Source organism: Crinia signifera, chromosome 1 (assembly GCF_055691185.1).
Source record: "Crinia signifera chromosome 1, ASM5569118v1, whole genome shotgun sequence".
NCBI classification, from domain to species: Eukaryota; Metazoa; Chordata; class Amphibia; order Anura; family Myobatrachidae; genus Crinia; species Crinia signifera.
This window is the reverse complement of record NC_139217.1, coordinates 203,408,030-203,425,320: the sequence shown is the minus strand read 5'-3', so window position 1 is coordinate 203,425,320 and position 17,291 is coordinate 203,408,030. Positions and strand designations below refer to the sequence as shown.

The window sequence follows — 17,291 nt, the reverse complement described above, 5'->3', positions numbered from 1 at the left end:
TATTTATTTGTACTGTATTTTTGTTATTTATTCAATGTTATGCCAAGCTTGGTCTCCCTGTACTGTTCCTTTGTACGGCGCTGCGAAACACTTGTGGCGCCTTATAAATAAAATAATAATAATAATAGCCTGCAACATAAATCTCAGCAGTGCAGGGAAAGGCTATTCAATTAAATAGCTTTTTCCACCCTGAAAAATGTATTCAGGTGCGTAAACCCACCTATTGTGTGAATCCATTTGTTTTCTTCTTCCCCCATGCTCATACCTGTTGTTTTTTTTGGTGGACTTTATGGAGCTGTAAGGTTTAGTCCTGGGGTAGCCAACCCTAGTCCTCGAGAGCTACCAACAGTGCATGTTTTGCAGGTCTCCTCACAGAATCACAAGTGAGCTAATTAGCTCCATCTGTGTATCTTTTAAAATGTGTCAGTGATTGAGTGCAGCTGTGCAGCAGCTAGGTTGTCTGTAAAATGTGAACTGTTGGTAGCTCTCGAGGGCTAGGGTTGGCTACCACTGGTTTAGTCCAACTGCTGGTACTCACTCACGGGGTAATCCCCACTAACTGAATACCTCCAGAGTGGTTTTAGGCATAGGGAAAACCCCACAGGTAATTGAATACCTGCATAGAAATCCAAAATTCAGCAATATACAGGCATGGTACTTATCTGCAATTTGCTGAAGTATGCAATCCGTGGCATTACATCTGGCTACTTTATCATTAATACACTTTCTGTATTTGCGGTTGTTCTATTTCTGTTTTCTCTCACTCAGCACTTTTCCACTAAAAACCAAGGTCCGACCAAGATTTCCAGACACTTTTCCAACCCAGGTCAGACCCATTTACACTGTACCTTGTATCCAGTTTATTCCTGGGTCGGCCCAGATTACACTGAACCTGTATCTGCCCTGCATGTCACTCACAGACACTATCTTAAGGCGGACCCCTGTATACACAGCCAGTCAGTAGATGTTATGCATAACCCTGGGTTGGCCGTTTACTCTGCATCCCTACCTGGGTCCGACTATGGTAGCCACCAGGGTCAGATTCCCAGGACACTCAACATGGGTTATTTTTGAAGAACCCTTTAACGCTGAGCCATGACCCAAATAAACCCATAAATAACCCACGTTACTACGGCAGTGGAAAAGGGGTATAAATTTGTAGTGGTGAGCGCTTTACCTAATATGGTCCAAAAAATGTCTATTAACAGATGAGTGTCCTGTTCATATATGTAGTGTTGCACATCCTTGGATATTCTCTAGTGACTGCTGTTGTTCAGTCGGGTATGGGTCATTGGGTCGAGCACTGAAGGTCGACACAGACAAAAGGTCAACATGCCTAAAGGACACATGCATTAGTGGTCGACCGTTTCCCGTTCAGTCAGCCAAGACATCTAATACAATGTGATAAACAGCTCCATCTAGTGTAGCATTAAAGTAATTTCAGTAAAAAGAAAAAAAAATCTGCCACTGTACAAGAAATAAATATGACGATTATCTTTTCTTAAGATGAGGAAAATAACTCCTCATTAATGACACAAAAATATATAGTGTAATGTTATTGATCATCTCCAGTTAAAAATGAGCACATAATCAAATTAAACAGTGCCAAAACTGCATGTGTGGGATAATACCATATTTTTGGCTGCAAGAGGCTCAAACAGTATTGCTACACTTTCCAAACTAAATGTTTATTTAATTTTCTCTCTGTGAATATAAGTATATAAGTGAGGAAATTTAAACAGCCATTGTTGCAAAGTGGTGAAAGACACTTGTTACTGCTGAATATGAAGTATAATGCCCCTTCCACACCAAAACCCAGGGTACAGCTTAGGTCACTTGACAAGGGATTCAAGCCATGTCACAACAGCTTGAAACCCAACAAGCTAATCGGACCGGGTCTACCTGGCAATAACCCATTTCAAAGAGGCCGTGTGAAAGGGATATGACACAAAAGAAAAGCTTAAGTATCAAGCATACAAAACCACAAAGAGGACTTTGGTGCAAACAATGTATAATTGTGACATTAAATTCTACAGCAGTTTCTGAAATTTAAAATCAGACTGCAGTTAAATCGGTTTGAGTTGAACCCATTTGTGGTTGTGTGTCTGTGAATGCAAAGTGTATAATTGCATCTAATATATGGAAGCTTTGAAGTTTTTAATATGTAATTTACGTTTAATTGAACTTGCTGTGCGTTTTTTAATACGTTTTTTTTTGTGAGTGTGCTTTAAATGTAATGGATTTTTGGCAAACCCCTAATTTTTTTATGATAGAAGTGTATTGAAATTTATATCAGTACTTTTAGACATGGTGTTTTCAGTGTATACTGTCCTCTAATTTCATCTTTATCATTTATATGTGAAAAACCTCCCATTAATTGTGACTAATTGAATTATTTTGAATATGATGGATGCCAGGTAAAAAGAGATGCCCCCAATTGCATACGCGAAGGGGTGGTCACAAGAAGGGGCGGAAGAAACCGCCGTTAAAGAATACAGTAATAAAGGGGAGGAATCCCTATTAAATATGGGTTTAGATTTTGTCCCCATTTTCTCAAGGGATAAATTCAAAACCTCTATAGATCACTATAAGCTAGGTCGAATTTGCGATTAAGGGACGGCTTTGATACGTGGAGTTAAATGGACTTTGTCCAGATACTTATGAAACCTACTACGTATCATTTCTATGTACATTTTTGTGTAAAATATTTCTATCAGTCTGCTGGATTATGATCTACACACTTCAGAATCATCTAAGATTATGTATGGTAATTTGGGTCTAGAGGAGAGAATGGCAATGAATCCCTGAAAATAAATAAAAACATTTTCTGTATGTGTGTGCGTGTGTGTGTGTATATATGTATGTGTGTGTGTGTGTGTGTGTGTGTGTATGTATGTATGTATGTGTATATATATATATATATATATATATATGTATATGTATATATATATATGTATATGTATATATATATATATATATATATATATATATATATATATATATATATATATATATATATATATATATTTTGATCTAAAACAAATAGAGGGGGCGCTTTATAGTGTGATACCGTTTATATAAAACAGGTCGACAATGCTAACAGCAAATCTCCTATAGTGAAGGTAGAACCCGTACCGAGGTGTTCCTCCAGTGTGGGCTGGCTACCACAAGATTTATATCAAATAACCACTGGCACAAGCTACAGGCACTTGTATTGGTTCACTCACGGGACCTCTCACTGCTCCACGAGCATGGTGTCTATTTCGGAGACCGGCGCCTCAGCATCTTAGACCAAAACAACCACACAGCTCGACATCCAGCGGTACACAGTGCGTCACACAGGCCACGCGTGGGCTGTTTTAGCGGGTCACTGCGCCCTGCCCGATTTTTGAAGGGCAAAATGAGCCCTGCCCCTCTATCAGCACCCTGCTAGAACAGCCTGCTGTCTGTCCCTACCGGTGCGCACGGGGAAGTCCAGCGTCGCTGTAGATGCCAGCTCTTCCCCGGAAGTGACTTCGGTGGGGCCAGGCCTGCCCCTTTGGTGACATTGGCGGGCCAGACCCCCCCCCTCCTGAAGACAGCGGCCGGGCCTGCCCCTTTTGGTGACGTCTGGCTGCGTCTGCCCCCTTTGGTGACATCAGCGGCTGGGGTCCACCCACATTTGTGCCGTCGTTGGGCCAGTCCGCCCACTTTATGCTGCCCCCGTGCATCACCGCCCTGCCCTTTCCTGCCCAGTTCCTAGAATGAACAATATTACGATGTGTGGCAATATATGTAATCGGCTTTACGGTGTGTTGCATAATATGTAATAGGCAGTTTGGTGTGTGGCATAATGTTAAATGGATATTACGGTGTTTGGCTTAATGTATAATGGGCATTACGGTGTGAGGCAAATTGTGTAATTGGCATTACAGCGTGTTGCATAATTTGTGAGGATGGAAAAATTTTAAATAATGTATCGAGCATGAATTGGGAACTTTTTTCCCCCGTTGGTGGCCAGTGTATGGTTTACCAGGCTACAAAACTGGGCTATAAGGTCTTTTCCTGCAATACCATGGGCCTTATTCTAGTTTACTCTTCCTGACAAAATCCTTCTTAGATGGACAAAACCATGTGCACTGCAGGGGGGCAGATGTAAAATGTGCAGAGAGAATTAGATTTGTGTAAGTTATTTTGTTTCTGTGCAGGGTAAATACTGACTGCTTTATTTTTACACTGCAATATAGATCTCACTTTGAAGTAAAACCCCACCCAAATCTAAAGGTGCCCATACACTGCCTGCGACGTCTTGCAGCAGTGTACGGACACCCGACAGACCTTCCTGGCGGCAGGGACACATGCGATCCGTTGTGATGGATCGCATTCGTCCCTGCTTCCCGCCCGCCGGTCCGACCACCTGGTTGGGTCCGATGCGCACAGGGCCGCGCATCGGACCCGACGGCATGTCAGGAGGAGGCGATTTGGTCCGATTTAACAGGCCGATTGGTCGAAATCGGACCAAATCGCCTCGATGTATGGGGGCCTTAATTCTCTCTGCACAAGTAACATCTGCCCCACCTGCAGTGCACATGGTTTTGTCCATCTAAGAAGAATTTTGTCAGAGTGAACTAGAATAAGGCCCCATGTCCCTTGCAGCGAGGCCACATACCGTTTTTGGAATATACACCTAAGGCGCACACATCCATTATTTAGAAATGTCTGAGGGTGGCGTTGCATTTTTTTAATTATTCACTGTAGGAGCCAAATTGCCTAGAAATGACCCTGTCTTTTTTTCCCAAAATGACAAAAGGTGGAAGTGCTTAATTAGGTTACTGGAGGCTGTGCGTATGATATTGTAATTTTAAGGTATAATGTTAATATTGTTCTTTTTATGTCCCGACAATTGGCATTACATTTAGTGATATACAGGCATTATAATTTACAAGTAAGTCTAGTACAAAAACATGACTAAGGATTGTGGGGTAGATTTATTAAGCTCGGTAAAGTGATAGTGTCAATTTGTCACTGGCCAATCAGCTCCTACCTGTCATTTTTTCAAACCAAGCCTGTAACTTCACACTTAGGAGCTGATTGGCCGGTGATAAAAACCAGACACTTTATCACTTCACGAGCTTAATAACTCAGCACCTCTGTGTGGTGATACACCAGGCACTCCATGGAGGCGGGGGGGGGGGGGGGGGGGGGGGGGTGTGGTGGTGTGGGTGTTGGGTTGTGACACCATGAGTTAATACTTCGGGTGACACCTCTGGGTCCTGGCATTAATGTGCACATTTAATACTTACTGAAATATTATTGTACATTAATTGCACCCATTTGTGGCAACGATATTCCATAATTACAGTGGTATCTATCAGCAGGATTATGCAACCTGCCATACTGCAAAAATTGTTCAGGGAGGATTTGAGTAACATGATAGAGTTTAATCTTGACTGGGCCTCCAAATTCCCCAGATTTCAATCTGATTGAGCCATGGAGTTCCCACCCCACAACTTACAGAATTTAAACTATATTCTAACTTCTTGGTAAGAGGTATTACAGGATACTTTAGTGTTCTTTCCTTGATGAGTCAGGGCTTTTTTTTTTTTTTTTTTTGACAGTATGAGGGAGGTCTACACCAGTGTTTCTTAACCTCAGTCCTTAAGTACCCCCAAAAGTTCACTTTTTCTAGACAACCAGCTGGTGCCCTCATTACTTACTGACACATTTTAAAAGATCCTCAGGTGTAGCTAATTATTTCACTTGTGATTCTGTGTGGAGACCTGGAAAACATGAGCTGTTGGTGGTACTTGAGGACCGAGGTTGAGAACCACTGGTCTACACAATATTAGGTCTGTGAATGTAATGTAAACTTCCCTTCTTATTTCTGTGCTCTACAATGGTAAAGGGGCCACATACACATGGCAGCAGTGGTAGTATAGTGGTAAGTTCCACTGTAAGAGCAATTACATTAACCCAACAGGCCACTCTAGGCATCCACTGACTAGAGATGCCATCCTAAGGAAAAATATGGCTTCTGCAGAGGGTTACTTACAAAACACTAGCTTGAAATTGTAAGCTTGCAGCAGGGCCCTCCTACCTCCAAGTCTGTCTGTTCTTACCCAGTTTGTTTTATCACTGTCTACTATTGTAAAGCGCAACGGAATCTGCTGCGCTATATAAGAAACTGTAAATAATAAATTGAGAGGCAGCTACTAGAGGTATAGAGGGGTAGGAGCCTGAGTTACAGCTGTAAATATGGATGTGTTCAGGCTCTTCACATCTCTTGCTATGCTCTAGTGTTCCGGTATCCCGAGGATGCAGGGAAAAGTTTAATTGATCTTTCCTACATAAATACAATTTGTGTTCTTGTGTTGTGGTAAATAAAATAATGCCTTTTTTCCTGAATTTGAATAGATTATCTGAGAGATTATTGAAACTTCATAAGACTGGTATTTGAATGCCTTTTTTAAATAGCCCAATTTCTAGTTTTGTATTTGGTTCTAAGTATGTATACAATATATATATTTAAGTGTTTGTTTCTACGAAACGTCTTTGCCTTTTTTCGCCTATCTTTCTGATGTAATTCATTTTCATCATGGGTGATCAATAATCAGAAACAAATAGAAATGGAAAGAAAGCACACCATTATTTACTTGAGTTGCTAATTGCTTGACCTTTCCACAGCTAAGCTTTGCGTGTCACATTGATATATCTGTGTACACAGAGCAGTTATCGGTAGTCTAGGTTTCCATTGTCTCCTTTTAGACCTCTAGAAAGCAAAACACTGTATATCTTTTTGTAGGTTTATGGAAAAGTTTTTTTTAAATAAAAAAATGTATATTAACTGCTTTTTTCATCAGAGTAATACTCAGCAGATAATTGTTTATTTACTGTGCCTGTGAATTTAACTTTTGCATTAAGATATGTTATTTCGGGGAAAATATTTTAATACTTATGTATATGTATGTACACCACATGGCTACAAAGTATTTAAATAACTGATCTTCACGTCCATATATGCATCACCTTCCAAAACTATGGACATTAATATGGAGTTGGTCTGCCCTTTTGTCGCTCTTACAATTTCCTTTTTTTTTTTTTTTTAATGGAAAGGATGTCCACTTAACTTTGCAGTCCATTCAGCTACAGCAGTAGTGAGGTCAGCCCCTGACGTTTGGGCAATAAGGTATACAGGTCTCCAGCATTTCCACACCGTGCTTGGCAAACCATTTTGGATGGAACACGGTTTGTGCACATGGGCATTATGCTGTTTTAACAAACTTTTAAAAGCACATAAGTCTCTAGAATATGAGAGAATGCTACATTATTTAACCTAGGCTCTGTGAAAAGCATCACAACTATGTATTTTCGCTGCGGTTTTAGAGGGGGGGGGGGGGGGGGGTGGTAATTTAACTGGGATTTGGTTTGCGTGCCTGAGGCATGCAATACAAAATCCCCAAAAGTGCTGGCATTAGGACTAATTCAATAGCCCTGACATCAGTAATTATCTGCAGCAAATTACCGTGGTTTATAGGATACCATCCATAGTCCTTAACCAAATTTTTTATTTTCTAGTGTTCTCATTTGATGTACATTCTCTAAAATCCCTTGTTGATGTGCTCAGTTCTCAGGTGACATTGGTGAGAAGATGAAGGACATATATGGGATATTCTGTAGCCAGCATAATAAAGCAGTAAGCTACTACAAGTTCTTGATGCGAGAGAATAAAAAGTTCCAGAACCTCATAAAGGTGAGTAGTGGAGTTTTTGCCATAGATCTATTATTTGTGAAGTCCAGTATGACATGTCATTATTCTATGCATCTAATAGCAAGCTTCAAAAAGTCTGTTTGCAAACTTTCAAGTCCCAAAGCTGTTTAGCAGACTTTTAGACTAAAGGGCCATACACACTAGAAGATTATCTTTCCAATCTAGCTGGTTGGAATGAAAATCTTGAAATTTTTGGGAACAAATTACCGTTTAGCTCCCAAACGCTGGAAAATGGACAAAAGCAGTCATCTGCAGAATTGATTTAACCAATTTGTCTGTAGGACCAATTTTTTTGTCTGTTTTCCATGTTTAGGAGCAAATGCTCAATTGTCATTTTCACCCCAAAATTTCCAGATTTTCAATCCAACCAGCCAGATTGGAAAGATAATCTTTCAATGTGTATGGGTCTTAAGGAGAAACTTCTCAGGAATAATTAAGATAACTGGAGAGAAGGTCAAAAGCACTTGTCTGATTCACACTGTACAAAAATGACATTTTTGTTAGGACCTTCTGTAATAATCATACACAGCCATCCCATATCCAAGATAGTTGTACTAAAAATAGTGTTGTTGATAAGGCCAGATAACGCAACTGAATTAGCCAGTCTGTAGCTGAGATGATTGTTGTTCAGTTATTGCAACTGCACCTGCCATTTGTTTAACACTTTGAGTGCCAATTGAGTTTGTCAAAATAGTTGTGACAAATGCCAGGAAGACATTTTTATTCATCACAATAACCTGTAATATTTACCTTTTATATGGGAAATATAATCTTGCTTTTTTTTTTTTCTTTTAACACATCATTTTTTATTTATATAACAATGCTGGCATTTTTTAAGCAGTTATTTTGCACATCTCACAGAGATGTTGGAACTCAGAGGGTTAAATATTTAATAAGGATGATGAGGATATTATAATAAGAAGTCCTGCTGTCTGTCATCTATCTCTGACAGGCATGTCTTCTCTCAGCTTCAGCATATGCCTGGCTTGGTTGCTACTCTTTGTGATTATGTATAGTGTGCCCAGATTGCATCTCCGGTTGTCTGAGTGTTATTTTTGAGGATAAAATTAATGTATTGATAAACCGTGCCATGTAGAAGAAGGAAACAGTGGTGCTAATTCACAAGGGTACACACTGGGCGATACATCCTTAATCATATGCAAAGTACTGTTATAGTTAATGATACATTGCTAACATCGTATATTGTGTATCATTAACGAAGAGCGCTCCCATGCCTTGTTAATGACCCTCCCCAGTTGTCTGATGATATTGTGAACAATTTTGGTCAGTGCGAATGCACAATATCCTTCTTCCACGGCACAGCCAATATAGTTTAATATATTAATATGTCGGTGCCCATGGAATTGGCAAGTAAATTGATTGATTTTTTCCTACGCTATCAAAACATACTGGTAAAATTGTCTCTGTCAAAATGGACTCTAGTGTGTTTGTGTGTAGGAATTTTTTTTTTTCAAAATATATTTTATTGAGCCTCAATAAACAATACATCAAATAGTGGATGATGATATACAGAATATCAATGAGGGTCAAAAACCATTTTCAACATCTTCTAAACAAAAAACACTATAGAATAGATAAAATAGTTATCTATCTGAATAAAATATGAACGGGAGGTGCTTTCTACATCTCCAAAGGAGCAAGAAGGAGAAAATATCTCTAAGCAGTACACTCAACATAGGCATATAAACACTACAGTGTTAAAATTAAAATAAAAACATAACAATAAAATAAATGGAAACAAAAAAAAAAAAAGTAACTTGGTCAAATCAGACAAAGTGACTTATAGAACAATAGAACAAAATACTTGCCCGACAACTGACCCGGGCCGCCGGCCCATCCATGGACAGATCCAGCCAATCAGCAGGAAATAGGGATAGGGAAGGCATTGAGTGGGTAGGAGAAATAGGGGAAAGGGACAAAGTAGAAGGTAGATGTAGAATATTATTTAGAGACCTAATCATATAGTAATAGGAAGAGTATTTTGGAAACAGCACCGAATCGCCAACTTAGTAAGAGGGGGTAGGGTCTGGATAAATTTATCCCAGCAATTAAATAACTTTGGAGTCAATAGTTCTTTGTGGAGTGAGGATTCTAACCAGTCCATGGTGAATAAAAAGAGAAGTCGTGAGGCCGCCATGTCTAAAGAAGGAGCTGAGGCCTGTATCCATTGTTGTAGGATGGCTTTCTTACCTACTACCGAAATAAGTATAATAAGGACAGTCAGATCTCTCTGCCGTGCCCATCAAATAGCAGCGTTTAGGTGAGAAATGGGCTCTGTGAAATATTTTATAAAGCATTTCCTGATGGGAAGTAGCTGGGATGAGTTTGAGGTTAATTAAAAAAGTATCCAAGATGGCTTCAGAGTCAAGCGAGGGGAAGTGGGAGGTCCATTTAGTGAGCGCTGGGAGGTTGGTTTCAGGTACTAACTCTCGGGGAATGCGAGCATATATAGTGGAAATAGAGTGTGTTTTGGTACGGATTACCGAATCTAGAGGGTTCGTAATATCCTGGGGTCGTAATTTGGTCAGAATTGATTGCAAATAGTGGGTAGCTTGAAGATAAGGGAAGGCGTGACTAGGAAGGATATTGAAACGTTGCATAGCTTCATCAAATGTGAGTGGGAGATTAGAGGTGTTGAGTAAGTGCCGTATACATAGGATTCCAGAAGACCGCCACGCCGTAAAAGGTGACCCGGCTTTACCATTCTGAAACTCTAGGTTTCCCACCAAGGGGAGGGATAGGGAATGGAAATGTTGCAAACAAAGGGATTTTCTTGCACGTCCCCAGATATTGTAGAGGATTATCAAATTGGGGCAGTTTTAATTGAGATGGACGTGCATGTAAAAGGAAACTGAGAGGGGCACATAGCTGTGACTCTAGGGCAGTGTCAGTGAAGACAGCAGGATTGACCCAGTCCACTGCAAAGTGGAGAATACAGGCTAGGTTATAATGTTTTATATTGGGTAGATTGACTCCGCCTCGTTGGGTGGCCTGTGACAGTTTATAGAGGCTGATCCTAGGCTTTTAAGAATTCTAAATAAATTTGGTGAGCATGGAGTGGAGTGATGAGATAATCTGGCTTAGAAAGAAAAATGGGAGTCATTTGCAATATATGGAGTATTTTCGGGAAGCCGGCCATTTTAAATAAATTACATCGGCCTAGTAGATTGAGTGGTAAATTCTGCCATAGGTTAGGTTCAGTTTTGATCTTAAGGATAACCGGAGTGACATTATAGGCATATATGTTATGGGGATGAGAGCTATGCCTAAATAAGTGATGTAAGTGGGGGCCCATTTGAAAGGAAAGGGATAAGACCAATCCTACCTCGCTTGACTGTATATAGCCAAACCTTCCGATTTATGGAAATTAATAGAGAAGCCGGCAAAGAAGAGAAGCGCGTGATAGCATCTATAAGAAAAGGGACAGAGTGTTTCGGGTCAGACAGGAAGAGAAGAATATCGTCTGCAAAGGCAACAACACGTTACTCTCTATTACCTGTTGTTATACCCGATAGATTAGGGGAGGACAGGATATAACGTATATTGAAGTGGTTCAAGTGCTAAATTGAAGAGTAAGGGGGAGAGAGGGCATCCCTGTTCTGTTCTTTGCTCGAGGCAAAAAGAGGAGCAAAGAACCACGCCACGCTTCGGGTTGGCGTTGATAGTGGGGTGGCGTTAACATTGGGGGGGGGGTCATTTGAACATAGTCATTACCCATCAGGGTGGGTGTACAATGTAAAATGGGGTCTGGGGGGGCAATTAACATAGGAATCGGGCATCTGGGTGCCTGTACAATTAAAAATCGGTTATAATCGCGTCTCATCGCATGCGATCATATGGCATGCGATGCGATTTTGTGGTTGTACAATGCCCTGCGATGGAAATCGGGGGTGCCGTGATAATACACAAGTACCGTAATTTCTTTTGTAATATAGTATTATAAGATGGGGTGAGTGTAGCACTAAGGGTTTTAAGTTGGGTAGTAATTTTTTCCATTCAGAATGTATGTATGACATGATGTGGCCCCTAAGGACTGCTTTCGAGGCGTTCCAATACAGGGAAGACCTGCCAGCCTGAGCTGAGTTATCAGTGGTATAGTTAAACCAGGTCTGTTTGAGGTGTAAGAGGAAATCTTCAGAGTGACAAAGATAGGCAGGGAACCACCAACATTTGGTAAATGATTGGGGTAAAGTCAATTGTATAGTCAATGGTATAGGTGCATGGTCAGATAAAATGATATTGTAAATGGAGGTATGGGTGACCTTGGACAGGAAGTGGTCTGAAAGAAAAATATAATCTATCCAGGAATGTGTGGAATGCGGGTGTGAAAAAAGAGAAATCTTTCTGTAAGGGGTGGAATATACGCCAGGGATCAGTAAGATTCAGTTGTGAGCAGAAAGGAGATAGAAGATTAGGGGAGGTTTGAGATCTATTAACACTTACTTACCCCAGATCTGTCCATGGATGGATCCACAACTGTATTAAGGTCTCCCCAAAAAATAAGATTGGTATATCCCCAAAACGGCATCTTCTGCAGAAGCATGGCAAAAAGTCAGCATTGGTCGGTGCATAAAAATTCAACATATTCTAGTATATGTAATATTATCTATAAGCACATCAATGAGAATGAATCTACCCCCTTGATCTAAAAATCGTCTAACAATCGAATAGTGAAGGTTTCTCTAAAATGGATACTCCCCTGGTCTTATTACTAAAGGAAGCAGTGACACATTCTCCCATCCATGGAGCATCAAGTAATAGGTGAGAACCCTCAACCCAATGCGTTTCTTGCAAGAAAACAATATGGGGATTCATGCGATGAAGCTGAGAGAGTATCTTCCTACGCGTAACAGGGTGGTTCAGACCTTCGACATTCCATTAGATGATATTAAAAGTAAGGAGTTGGGCGTCTTCCCTTGATATAATGGAGGGGGGTGTTTGTTTAGCTATATCAACCGATTCCTGCGGGCACGATCATAAAGCGAATAATTAGAACTAAAAGAGGGGCCCCTCCCTGTCCCAGCGAGCAGAGAAGGGTGTACCCATAGTGGGAGGAAGTCCGGTAGGAGGGCGGGCAATCACATAAAACAGTACAAGAACTAAAAGAAAGAACAGATAAGCCATAAACTAGACTTAGCAGATGCCTAACGGTCAAAAAAGTATAACCATATAAGGAAGGAAATCACACAATGCAACCAGTAAACAGTTATAGTAGACAGTGGTAGCAAACATCAACGGGTCTCCGAGCATCCAAGGACAACAGATACCATGCTCAGGTCTCAGGGATGGAAAAGTGAGCCCTGGCCTTAGCAGGATCATCAAAAAATATACGGAGACGGGCCGGGTATAGCAGTGAAAATGTAACCTTTGAATCAATAAGATGCTTGCATATAGGAGCAAAGTCCCTGCGTTTAGAAGCCACCAAGTTAGAAAAGTCTTGGAAGATAAGGGGACTGTCTCGTTGTATTTAAGACTGTCTGTATTTCTGTAGTGTTCTAGGACTTTGATAATTGAGGATACGCATAGGTGTGCGCACGGGGGGTGCCGGGGGTGCACAGGCACCTCCTAATGACCTGACCAGTCAAGCCCTGCATTTTTTTTTTAATAGAGCCCAGAGCTCTGAAAGCACTTTCTCTGATGCCTCACACACCAGTCTGACCGCGCGCACAAGAAGTGCTAGCAAGAGCCGAGACAGGGGATCTCGGCTCCTGCAGCATGCTAGCGCTTCCTGTGCGCGGTCAGGTCCCCCGCTGGCTGCCGAGTCCCGCCTCTCCTGAGCGGCTGGAAGCCGCAACCCCCTCAGTCCACGGCGCTCCGGGCCTGTGATCCGCAGTAGGGATGGCTGCTGTACACGGAGGACGCGGTCCAGGGCACGTGATAATGTCAGCAGCAGCTCTGTCACCACTCATGAATCATCTGTCCCCTGCCTGCGGCTGCTAGCTAGCGCAGGTGACACATACACAGGTCAGTGGTGTGGCATGGGTGCAAAGAGGGGGAGTGTACAAATGTCAGAGCCATGACATCTGCCACACCAACCTGGCTGAGAAGCACATCTATTTAATAGATGTGCATTTCAGGCAGGCTGGAGTGACAGATGTCATGCAGGGGACACAGTGATATCAATTGGTGGGGGAGGAGGAGCATTTTCCTTTCATTACTCAGAGACAAGTACGTTGGGGCCCAGTGACCACACATACTGTATGCGCTATAGTGCCTATTTTACTTTAAGTTGCACACCAGGGACCCACTTTTACAAAATGAGTGTGTCATCTACAATGGCAGAGGAGAGAGGGAGATGGAGACATGCTGGTAAAAGAAAGAGACCTGCCTCCTCTCCCTAACCTCTCCTCTTCCCCCTCTCACCACACATCACCTCATCCCCTTTTGCCCCGTCACCTCACCCTCTCTCACCCGCCATAATGCCCAACGTCAACTGACCCCCTCTCGCCCTGTCACCTCACTACACTACCCCCATCGCGGTGTGAGGCATCACAGTGTGAGGCGCAATGTGTAATGGGCATCACAGTGTGGGGCGCAACGTGTAATGGGCATCACAGTGTTTTAAATAATGTGTAATGGGCATTACGGTGTGCAGCATAACGTGTAATGGGCATTATGACGTGGTATATTATGTAATGGCTGTGTAACGTGTAATAGTAATTACGGTGTAAATTTTGGGCATGCACTGTCCCTATTTTACTAAAAATCACCTTTGTTAGACACGCCCAGTAGGCTGTGCTGGAAACGCCCAGTAGGTGGTGATGGACACGCCCCCCCAATGGTGCACCCCCTAATAAAATGGGCTGCGCACACCTATGAGGATACGCATGATGACCGGGCGCGGTTTGCAAGTTGGGTTAGGTCTGTCAGGTCTGTGCTCTCTCTCAATTGCCAACGGTAATCCCTTGAGGTCCAGGGCCAATTGCTCCGGGATCCAAGAGGCCAGGAGATCAATAAGCTTGTGCCCCCGGATTGATTCTGGTATGCCCACCACCCGCAGGTTATTTTCCAAATCATCTAGCTTCTCGGTCAGGGTGAGGATATCCTTTAGAGTGCTTTGCCACCGTGCGTTGAGCCACATGTAGCTCGTCTTCCAGAGAAGAGATTCTTTGTTTGGCAGTGTCTAAACATTGGGAATGTTGGGTGAGTTGAGCGAGGGTGGAGTCAAAGGACGTCTTGAGACAAGCTAGTTTTTCGTTTAGCATAGGGCAGATTACTGTAGCAACATCGGCAGGTTTCATTTTAGACGATCGGGCTGTGCTTGCTGCTTTACGTTTAGTTTGTGAAGTTAGCCGGGTGACTGAGCGGTCAGAGTCTGATGAGTAACCACACTGAGAGTCGGTAGGTGGGGCTCGATATGAACCAATAGAGGACATCGAGAGAGGCACTGAATATTTTTCCATACACAAGTCCCAACAGGTAGACGTGAGAAATGTCAGCGGCTGCAGGGACTAGCAATTGGGAGGCTGCAAGTGTGAGATATATTGGTAACAGGTCACATTTTAATGGTCACAGTAACAGGGGTGTGGAGCAGGGATCCGTGACAGCATCAAAAGCAATTGAGTTCAGTCACATTTTAGAGTAATAAACAACAATAAGCGGCATCCAGGAGGACATTATGAACACCTATGTTCAGTAAGTCCCAAAAAAATAGTAAATGATCAGGTAATTAGTATAGGCATATACACAGCACTTCTTCCTGCAAAGGGAGAGAGATGAGATGAACAAGCCGTGTATAACAGGGGGGGGGGGGGGGGCAGACTTTTGATGATAATTACAGTCCATGCAGCATAATAGCAAACTGGAAGCAGCGTGTGATGACAAATTATCACAATAGAGCAGGCATGTCCAACCTGCGGCCCACCAGATGTTGTGAAACTACACATCCCAGCATGCCTTGCCATAGTGTTGCTATTAGGGAATGCTAAAACTATTGCAAGGCATGCTGGGATGTGTAGTTTCACAACAGCTGGAGGGCCGCAGGTTGGACATGCCTGCAATAGAGGATCAGCAACAGCAGGTATCAGGGTGTGGCCCAGGGATATTACATAGAATACATGGTGAGTTCTTCAAGTGACAGGGCAAGGAGAATCAGCCAGGCCCAGGGGTGGAATCTAGGCAGTACCTGGTAGGAGATGTGACTGCAAGAGCTGTGGGCCACCTTCTGTCAGTTTGCAGACCACTCTGGGGATATGGTGTGGAGTATGGTGGGGCCAGGTAGCAGGTTTTCCAGGCAGGGAGGGCAAGCACCGCTGGCCGCAGGCTCCTGTGGGTGCTCCCACGGGTGCCGTGAAATTTAGCCTGCGGCTCGTCCGGCCGCGGTAGGCCACGATCCCCCAAAGCATGTCCCAAGCCTCACCTGGCACCGTGGCCAACCCCTCCAGACGTCCAGTGGCCTCAGGTCCAGCGGCCGCGAGTGTCTTCCGCGGTCCCGTGCTGCAAAATCTAGGTCTTGGCTTTTCCGCAACCTGCAGGCGGGTTATTAAACCCTCCCCGGCTCCGCGGTCAGCAGCGTCTGGTGCCCAGCGTCTTCAGGTAGAGCCCGGAGACAGTGGGCCAGATGAGGGAGGACTGGGTGAGGTGATTTTATCCCTAAAACCGGGTGCTGCTGTGCATACGCTGCCCCGTGTGTAGGAAATTTATACTGTAAAATGCAAAGGGGCAGTAACTTTTTTAAAGAATACTATATTCTCTTGAAAGTGCTGAATAATATCCAACTGATCATGGCCCTACATTTTAAGGTTAGTACTTTTGAGCAGAATGCTTTCTCACATGTTTTAGAATGTAATGTATATCTGTCCAGGGGTAGATTGGCCATATGGCCCACAGGGAAGCGATTGGTGGGCCCTTGGGACCACCTGTAGCTGGTAGGGGATAATGGGAGACCTGCTGCTTGTGTGGGTGTGTCCATGGGTAGAAGGTGGCAGCCTGACAATATGGGTGTGAAAGGGGTCGCTTTTTGGAAATGTTTCTAGGGCCACTTCCCAATCCATCCATCTGTCTGTCTCTTTCTGATGTGAAGGATTGAGCGAGCGAGAGAAGTCTGTTCGGATTTCAAGTTGGTATAGGGGTCAATTGGCATCCACAATGCAGGAAAGTGATAGACTACCTTTGTACAATGCAGACATTGTATGGGCTTAGTAATTTAGAAGTGTTAAGAGAAGGGATGTTTCCACCAATCTTATCCTGTTAGAACCAAGAGTGCCTTAGTAGCATAGAGAAGTGCCACACTGGACTAGCAGAGGCCTCGGGTGACACAACTGATTGAAATAATCACCCTGAAGGTACACAGACTACAAAACTATATTTCCAGCCTGTAGTAAAATTGTCAATTTGAAGGGATATCTGCTTTTACATATAGCATTATTTAAACAGCTCACATTTGTTAATCATAGCTCCAATCCAAACATTGTTCATTTTAAAAAATTCACAGAATTGTGGAGGCAGTGTGTTTTTTTTTTTTTTTTTTTTTTTATGTCCGTTCCTCCCACCCCAATTGGGAATAAGGAAATAGGCTAGACTC

The 17,291-nt window shown here is 42.8% G+C and overlaps 1 protein-coding gene across 1 annotated transcript in view; it reads left to right on the top strand.

The window, feature by feature from the left end:
- The window catches only part of ARHGEF18 (Rho/Rac guanine nucleotide exchange factor 18), a 298,383-nt gene that overhangs the window by 228,461 nt on the left and 52,631 nt on the right, over window positions 1-17,291 (top strand). The window contains 1 exon segment of the mRNA XM_083179196.1: window positions 7,604-7,729. Within this exon segment, the coding sequence (XP_083035322.1) occupies window positions 7,604-7,729 (126 nt within the window).